The sequence below is a fragment of the Vicia villosa genome, unplaced genomic scaffold (assembly GCF_029867415.1).
Source record: "Vicia villosa cultivar HV-30 ecotype Madison, WI unplaced genomic scaffold, Vvil1.0 ctg.000029F_1_1_1, whole genome shotgun sequence".
Taxonomy (NCBI): Eukaryota; Viridiplantae; Streptophyta; class Magnoliopsida; order Fabales; family Fabaceae; genus Vicia; species Vicia villosa.
Genome location: NW_026704961.1, coordinates 1,306,212 through 1,315,225, shown reverse-complemented (window position 1 = coordinate 1,315,225; position 9,014 = coordinate 1,306,212). Strand labels below are relative to the sequence as shown.

The window sequence follows — 9,014 nt, the reverse complement described above, 5'->3', positions numbered from 1 at the left end:
TTTTTAGCAGAAGTTGACCCACAAAAAACCAATTTGTATGTATGATTTGTCGACTTAAAAGCAAAATCATTCTTCCCAACTTTAAAATTTTGCATGATATAAGAGTTTCCTGTTTCAATTTCAGATTTGAATTTCGAAAGCAAATAAGCAGGGACAACAGCCTGAATCATATCACGCTGCAGGAAATAAACATTTCATCATCAGTGGTTAATCACACAAAACATATTATAAGTAATCATTGGGGAACCATATCTTGCTACAGTACCTTAGAATCAACCAAAACCATCTCCATGTGTTCTTTGTTTGAAGAACTTGTGACAGTCCACAGATGTTTGCACCTAACAGCGATCTTCCACAAATCTTTTGAATCATTGATCTCTTTCAATGGCTCAATTGGGCGAGACATGATTCACATACAAACACTGCAAGAAAAGTAGAGATATCAGTTAATCATCAAAGATTAATCAAATGGAGATGAATATAAACAGTGTTTAACAAAAGTTAGAGACGGAGGTGATGGAGACGAAGGTAGTGTCTTGAGATGAAGGAGGAGTGAAAAACGCGGCGGAGGTGATGGAGACGAAGGATTTGTCTTGAGATGGAAGAGGAGCGGAAATCGCAGGGTACTGAGATGCAGCAGATTAGACATGTCAAAAGTTGCATTTGGTCATGTTTTATGCAGGCTATGGAACACAAAAGGTTTATTGAACAATGAAAGGTTGCAGTTAATGAAGAAATGGAGTTCTGTGTTTTCCAAGCCAGATATGGTGGCTTTTTTTCTTTGATTCACGTGGCCAGGGATTTATTGTGTATGGGAGTAATTATGGGTTGGCTTATATTATCAATGCAACTTTTGACATTATTTCACCTATATTATAAAATAATATAATATAAAATAGATAAAATAGATTAAAAAAAAGGAAAAACCAAATAAATGAAAATGAAATCAGCCAATCAAATAGTGACACAATAGATAGCATTTAATGTCAAATGAATATGGTGGCTTTATTTTTCAGAAGGACAAATTTACCCATGGAATTTGAACGGTTTTAGTTATTTAATCAGAGGGCTTAAAGTGTAATTATCAGGTACTTTACTTTTTATATATTATAATAGATATTATAAATTGTTCTGATTAAATCTTTCAAACAACGTCACAAATATGGCACTATATAAACTCGTTCAATTGTGTGAATTGAAAAATTCGGAAGTTATTTTAGAATGAAATGATTACTATATTTATTGTTTGAATTTACAAAGACCAATGACATCCATGTTGACAGAACTAACGTATTTAGACTATTTACAATGGAGGTGTTGACTTTTTTTTTCAATAGTTGAATTGGTACAATGGTGTGTTGAATCATATGTTGAAAGTGATGTGGATTATTTAGTGTTGAAAACATTCAACATGTTGAATGAGAAATTAGTGGGGGCCACATAATATTTTTGGCAAATTATTATTGGTTGTTGTGAGTGTTTATATTTTTATTTCATGATAATTATTTAATGTCATTTATTTTATAGTAAATAAATTTTTTATTTATTTTTATTTTCACCAAAATTCATCATTTTTTTTTGTCTATAAATAGAGACTTGGTTCATTTGATTTGGACACACCAAAAAATTCCACTTTTTTCTCTCTAATTTTTCTATTTGACCTTCAACAATCTCTTGTTTGTAGCTCTAAACATACTTGGAGTGAAATGGATCACAACAATAACCCTTTTAACACCCAAAATTCTACTAATTATCCTTTCAACTACCAAAATCCCAACAATTATATACTTCAAAATCAATCTTCCAACTAACAAGGTCCCCAAAATATACCAAATTAAATAAGCTATTAAATTAGAAAAAAATTAAAATAAATTATTTAAATCTTAATTATTTTAATTTAATTTCAATTGATAATAATATTAATATATAATTAATTTTAATATATAATCATAAAACAAAAATATAAAAGAAAATAAGAATATGAAATAAAAGTAGTGGGGTAGGGTGTTGAATTTTATTAAACAAAACTATTGTAGTGAGTAAAAGTTGAATGTGTGTTGAATTATTAGGTGGAAGAGAGAGAAGATGATGTGGAGTATAAAAAGTGAAAAAGTAGGGTGTTGAATTTGGAAACCATTGTAAATAGTCTTAGCACAAATTTTCTATTTCTAACGTATCTAGAATAGTTAGCTCATTCTCCCTCAAACAAGCCAACAGCTCTGACCACAAAAGTAGAAGCTGCTACAATCAAGGCAGCAAAGATTGGAGGAATAATTAAATCAATCTTAGACTTCACAAACAAATGAGAAGGAAAACATAGAATCTCTCCAGGAACATCCAATGGCATTCTAAGGAACCCATCGTTTTCACACTTCTGAGAGAACAAAGAAGAATGAGAAATCGCTGAAACAAAAGTAACCTGCGGTGAGATTGACGCCACTGCCACTGTTATGGTTAAGAGTGTTACCCAAGTGGTTGCATAGGTGAGTATTGGCCATGGTGTTGTCAAGTGTAAACGGAACAAGTTAGAGAGCCAAAGAGACATTTTGAGAAGATGAATGGAATTGTTAGTTGTTTGTTGCTGTTTCTTGGGTGGGTACTTATGTTTTTAAAAACTGGTGTAAGACTACCTAATCTAACAACTACTTTTTGAATTTTGAGGATGTTGGTATGAAAAAATGGTATATAAAGGACCAATGATTTGAATGTCATATTGATGGTTTTGTTGACCAAGTTTTGTGTGTGTAATTTATTGTGGGTTTGGTTGAGCTGTTTTGTTAAATGAATTTTGAGTCACTCCATAACATAACATATAATCATTTGTCTTTGAATCAAGATTCTGGAGTGATAGGAATTATCCTTTAATATTTGGATGCAGAGACTTCTTTTGTTCGTTCAATTCTTTTCCTTGGATGACTCACTACTCTAATGATGTTCCTTTTACTTCTTTTGGTGCATATTGACAGCTTTCTCATATATCATAACTTTTTTTAATTCAGTATTATACATTAAGAAGAAATCATTGGTAAATATTGGAAGACTGAATGAATGATCTCAAAAGTATTGGATTCAGCTACTTTAAATAAAGTAACTCACTTTAGAGAGTAAAGCAAATACTATAACAGTTACAATTTATACAATCATATCAATGGAAGGCAATGCCACCATAAAATAAAGATGGCATAGCTTAAGAGTAATATTATATTCACTCAGTGGTGGAGGGTGATGATGCATTCACCACCTTGAGAGCCAACCATAGAAAACTGCAGAATGACAAGCATAGTACAACCAACATGATTATGGTAAATGATTGGAATGAAATGTATGGGGCCGCAAAGAAAACGATAGCAATTATAGCGCTTTGCCATATCTTTAGCTGTGCAAAAGCCCCTTCCTGCACCACAAAGTAATAGTATCAATTTGACATTAGAGATATTGGTAAAAGAAAAAATGATGAAAACTGAATCAAGCAAAAAAAACATATGCACAATATGAGAACAACAAATCATGAGGATGTCTATGATGAAATTAAAATGTGTTTCTGCATAATTAAAGGGGTAGATTGCATTTGTGTACCATGTCATGCTTAAATAGCATTCCTAGCAAAGCATTGAGCTGCGTCATTAGAACTCCATTACCGATTCCCAATAGAGCAGCCAAAAAGAGTACGTATAAATTACCGAGAAATCCGCTAGATATGCTGCATCAGCATCAGGAGTGCCAAAGAAAATATAGGCGGAATGAAATTACATGGGAAAAATAATATCCACAAACATTAGCCAAACATAAGGAATATTGCAAACCTGAAATTTAGCAGAAGTAATATTAGTACAACCGCCTGAGCAAAAGCTCCAAAAGAAACTATTGATGTAATGGATGTGAGACCAGAGGTGAGACGACCAGCGGCCAGAGAACACTGAAATATTTAAAGAATTAAGACAAAAAAAAACAGATAAAAGAAGAAAGAAATGCTCGCAAGCATGATGTAATCAAGTCACTTCCGAACCACCTCCCAAGGAACTACAGTTTTGCATTTCATGTCAATACTTACTATTCCATCAAAAGCTCCATATGCTGCCATTGCAATACCGACACCGGACACACCAATTGCTGGAGTAACAACATACTTGGTAAATTCAGCCCTGTGAAAAAGTATTTCAGTAGCAAACATAACAAAATAGACAGGTAAGAAAACAATAACTCAGAGAAGCATTATTGACAGGTAAGAAAACATAACAAAATAGACAGGTAAGAAAACAATAACTCAGAGAAGCATTATTGAAGATCACGAGGAAGATAACTTATGGTTCATATGAAATTACCATACAAATGCATGCTGTAGACCTGAATATGCTATAAGGGGTATGATCAACAACATCTTCACATCAGACAATACACTTGTGAGTGATCTACATAGAGACTTAAGGGACTTTGATTCACCAGCATCAGCTTCTGAATGCTTGTATCCTTCCTTACTATTACCACTCCGTTTATGCAGGAAGCACATTAGTATTGCACCAAAGGTCGTAACAAAAAGGAATACAACAAACAATAAAGTTGTGCCTTTGGTACTTCCCTCCTGCAGTGATGAGAAACAAAATCAAATCCAAAGAATATGTAAAATATTTTAAAACAAAACTTGTTACCATCTGAAATGAGAATTCAATGTTTAACGGAACAACAAAAACCAACTCATATTGATATTGGGACTTCGTTGGAAAAGTTGTGTGTTTTTCTAACAGAAATATCCAAGCTCAACTAAATTTGGACCAAGGTGTCTGCCAATCATAAACTTGTTATTTTCTGTCATAAGAATTTAAATAGCTTTAATTTAAATGAAGTCTAACTACCATATACCTGTCCATCACTGAGTAGAGCAAATGTAATAAGATTTCCAATAAACTGCAAAACAGATTTAAAAATAATCAATTTTGAACTCTAGGTAGTTTTTATTTAAAGAAACATAAACAATGAAATCACCAGTGTTAAGTAAAAAAGTTATGACCTGATTAAGTGCATACACACCCCAGAATTCCCCATTAAAGTCACCAATCACTGCACCTTCGTGTAAATTGTTATTTATAGCATGACTGCGAGCAGTGGAAGTTAGATATGTTCCCTGTCCAACCCATAATATAGAAGCACAAAACCCAAGAAACATAGAAGTCGGAACCAGTGTATACCTGCATAACAGTCACTCAATGGTTAATCATATGCAAAATAAACTCATGAAAATCAAACACAGTGCATGTTAATGTTATTGACAGCAGAATAATAATACATGAATATCAAAAACAAGATAACTCCCACTTTGCAGTTACCAATTGGGCTTCAAATTGGCAGCAACATAGAGCCAATAACCAGAAGTTCCAATAATCAAAGCATTCTTAGATCCAAGAATCCGCACCACCAAAGAAGCAAACACAGAAAAAAACGTAAACGACAAATATAATATCCCAAGCGAAGTCGTACCCAAATCCTCCTCCTAAAATTCAAAAAACCATCACAGTTACAATTACTCGCCAGCTTCCAAATTCACCATCAAATTTACTAAGACAGTAACTTAAAAGAAATGAATGAAAACTAACAGTATTGAGAGTGCTCTGTAAATTTTGAGCAGCTGCATAAGCAAGAAAGATCAATAAAAACGCTAAGCTCAGAATATGAACATCTCTAGTGTGGCTTTTGTGTGGTTGAAGTTGAAGCGATGGTTCATCAGTGATAACCAGTGGCGTTTCTTCGTCGCGATGAGTGATTGCAGAAGCCATTGGTTCGAGTTCTGTTTCAGTTTATGGATATTTATTTATGCATAGAAGAAAGAGACAAAAACCTAATAGTAATTTGATTGCGTCACGACGTTGACGCCGAGGCAGAAAAATCGCCGGCGCGTTACCCTTCACGATGCATAGGATATTGGAGATTAGTGAATGTGAAAGTGTGGTTAGTAAAGATTCTGAATCTTGTAACAGTTCCCTGTCATTGCATTCCTTATGCTTTGCCATTGGGTCTATTAATAATATTCTCCTTTTGCTTTTTCAAAAAAAAAAAAAAAAAACAATATTCTGAATACATGTTGGAATTTCAAGGAAATTATGAAAACTAACAAAAGATGGAGCCACCCGCGCCAGAGCATGAGCCATTTCATTAGCTTGTCTTCTAACGAACTTAACATGAGAGTTCCTAAATAAAAGAGCCATCAACCGATTACACTCGCCAGTAATAGCACCAAAGTCCGAATCATTTGGTTTCGGATTAGTCACATTATCCACAACGCGCTTTGCGTCCAACTCGAAATCCATATTGTCAAAACCCAGCTCATGAACCCACTTTAAGGTTTTAAAAAGACCAAGAGCTTCCCCAATAGCAACATCCGTACAAGGCGAAAATCAATCAGTTCGGGCTACAATAAACTGACATGCATCATCTCTAACGCAAGCACCGATACCCACTTTGTTATGTGAAAAGGATGCGTCAATATTACACTTGAGTCTGCCCCTCGAAGGTTTTGCCCATCTGATGATAGTGACCGGGGGTTCGATACTTCTATTATTTGGGTTAATCTGCTGAGCCTCCCTCCATCCTGTCAACAATTGAAGGGCACGTTGACAAATAATGTTCGGAGGATCTTCCACCTGATTCCACACAAGGTTGTTCCTTCCTTTCCAGATACTCCATAAAGTAACTGAGAAAATCGCTTGTTGGTCTTTACTAGATACCTGCAAAAAGGAAAAAATCACAGATGCAAATGTCTCCCCATTGCTAAAAACCTGCTGCAACATAGACCAAAGACCCACTTGTATCCAACACTCAATACTTTTAGGACACTGAAGAAAGAGATGATAATTGTTCTCTTCACCGACCCTACAAGCGACACAGTTTGAAGGGCAATCAATTCCTTTATCCAGGAGTCTTCTTCTAGTAGGCACACAATCTCTGCACAAACGCCATAGGAAATTCTTTACTCTTGGGGGGGTCCTAATGTTCCACAACAGATTCCATCTCTCACTGATTCTAAGGTGAGAGGTATCAATAACATTAGTGATACAGTACCTATAAGCACTCCGAACTGAGAATTTACCGTTAGACTCGTGTTGCCAAAATAAATTATCAGTATGAACCGCGGTAAAGAGGGGTGTATTCTGAATCTTCTCAGCTGCTTCGGCCCCTACTAGAGGAAGGATAACACCCTGATTCCAATACTTACCAATCGGAGACATCAAATCAGATACCTTGAGATTAACCGCTACCAGATTGTTAGGCCAAGGATTAGTCTGAGAGGAGCCGTCGGCCAACCAGAACGGATCCCAAACCGAAATATTCTCTCCTGACCCTATACTCCATTTTAATCCTCCTTTAATCACAAATTTTGAACTCCAGATACTACGCCACACATAGCTAGGATTATGGCCAATATTAGAATTGAGAAAGTCACACTTCGGAAAATACCTGGCTTTGTAAAGGCGGGACACAAGAGAATCTGGCATAGATATGAGCTTCCAAGCTTGCTTGCTTAACATCGCGAGGTTGAAAGCACCAATATTCTTGAACCCCATACCCCCTTCACTTTTAGGCATAGATAGTCTATCCCAAGAAAGCCAGTGAATACCTTTTGCTCTATCCCTTTTATGACCCCACCAGAATCGATTCATCATTTTCTCAATCTCATCAGTTAATGAGGATGGAAGGAGGAAGAGACTCATAATATAGGATGGAATGGATTGCAAAACAGACTTAATCATAGTCTCTCTCCCTGCTTGAGATAGACTTCTGCTACTCCAAGAATTAATTTTCCTCCAAACTTTGTCTTTAATAAAGTTAAGAGCTGATTTCCTGCTTCTACCAATCATAGAAGGAACACCAAGATAATTACCCGTGCCTAGAACCTGTTGGACTCCTAGAAGCGTAGCCAATTCAATCCTCGTATCAGAATCGACATTCCTACTACAGTAGAATTCAGATTTAAGGAAATTAATGGCTTGACCAGAGGCTTCCTCATAAGTGGCAAGAATATCCTTCATAACAGTAGTCTCAGCAATATTAGCTCTGAAAAACAGGAAGCAATCATCTGCGAATAGGAGCATTCCTGCAAACTTTAACACCATGAATATCACCTCTAATTTCAGCTTTTCGGATAAGCGCAGTAAGCCCTTCTGCACAAAGAATAAAAAGATACGGGGATAAAGGGTCCCCCTGTCTCAAACCACGACCGGGAACAATCGGGCCTACCATATTACCGTTAACATTCACAGAGTACTCCACCGTTCCTTTTAGTTTGATTCTTCTTCTTATTCATATTTATTTATCGTTGTCTATTTATTTTTTTATTGTCCCAAGTTTCACCTTCTAGTAACATTGGTATGGTTATGGATGGCAACGGGTTGGGTCGGGTCGGGTGATGGTTTCACACTACCCAAATCTGCATCCGAACCCAAACTCAAATACTGTTTGGGTGGAAAAACAACACCCACGCCCACTCCCGCTGGGTTTCGGAGTTTTTCACCTCAAACCCGAATCCGACACAAAATACATTTTTCCTACAACTTATTATATATATATATATATATATATATATATATATATATATATATATATATATATATATATATATATATATATATATGGGACGACTCAAGTGAGAACACTTGGTTATTATGAGAAATGAGAACAATGAATCATGACCATTAAATTTTGATTTTAATGGACTGGATTGGTTTCTCTTTCTATGATCTTTAATATTTATTTTAAATCAATATAGAAAGAGAAACCAATCCAGTCCATTAAAATCAACAAAATCAAAATTTAATGGTCATGATTCATTGTTCTCATTTCTCATAATAACCAAGTGTTCTCACTTGAGTCGTCCCCTCTTTATATATATCTTTATATATATATATATATATATATATATATATATATATATATATATATATATATATATATATATATATATATATATATATATATATATATATATATATATATATATATATATATATATATATATAAGCGAGTGC

At 34.9% G+C, this 9,014-nt stretch overlaps 2 protein-coding genes across 2 annotated transcripts; both read right to left on the bottom strand.

Annotated features, from left to right (window-relative positions):
• Positions 1 to 2,191: 2,191 nt before the first annotated feature.
• Positions 2,192 to 2,545, bottom strand: LOC131622285 (uncharacterized). The gene has a single exon (XM_058893310.1). It carries the CDS (start codon positions 2,543 to 2,545, stop codon positions 2,192 to 2,194), a length of 354 nt encoding a protein of 117 aa, XP_058749293.1.
• A 504-nt stretch (positions 2,546 to 3,049) lies between these two features.
• On the bottom strand, positions 3,050 to 5,970 carry LOC131622312 (UNC93-like protein 3). Its single transcript, XM_058893337.1, has 9 exons — positions 5,589 to 5,970; positions 5,322 to 5,485; positions 5,006 to 5,183; positions 4,858 to 4,902; positions 4,323 to 4,579; positions 4,052 to 4,142; positions 3,804 to 3,916; positions 3,577 to 3,700; positions 3,050 to 3,394 (listed from the first exon to the last, which is right to left on the bottom strand). The coding sequence occupies exons 1-9, from the start codon at positions 5,766 to 5,768 to the stop codon at positions 3,206 to 3,208; spliced, it is 1,341 nt and encodes a 446-aa protein (XP_058749320.1). The 5' UTR covers positions 5,769 to 5,970; the 3' UTR covers positions 3,050 to 3,205.
• Positions 5,971 to 9,014: the final 3,044 nt, after the last annotated feature.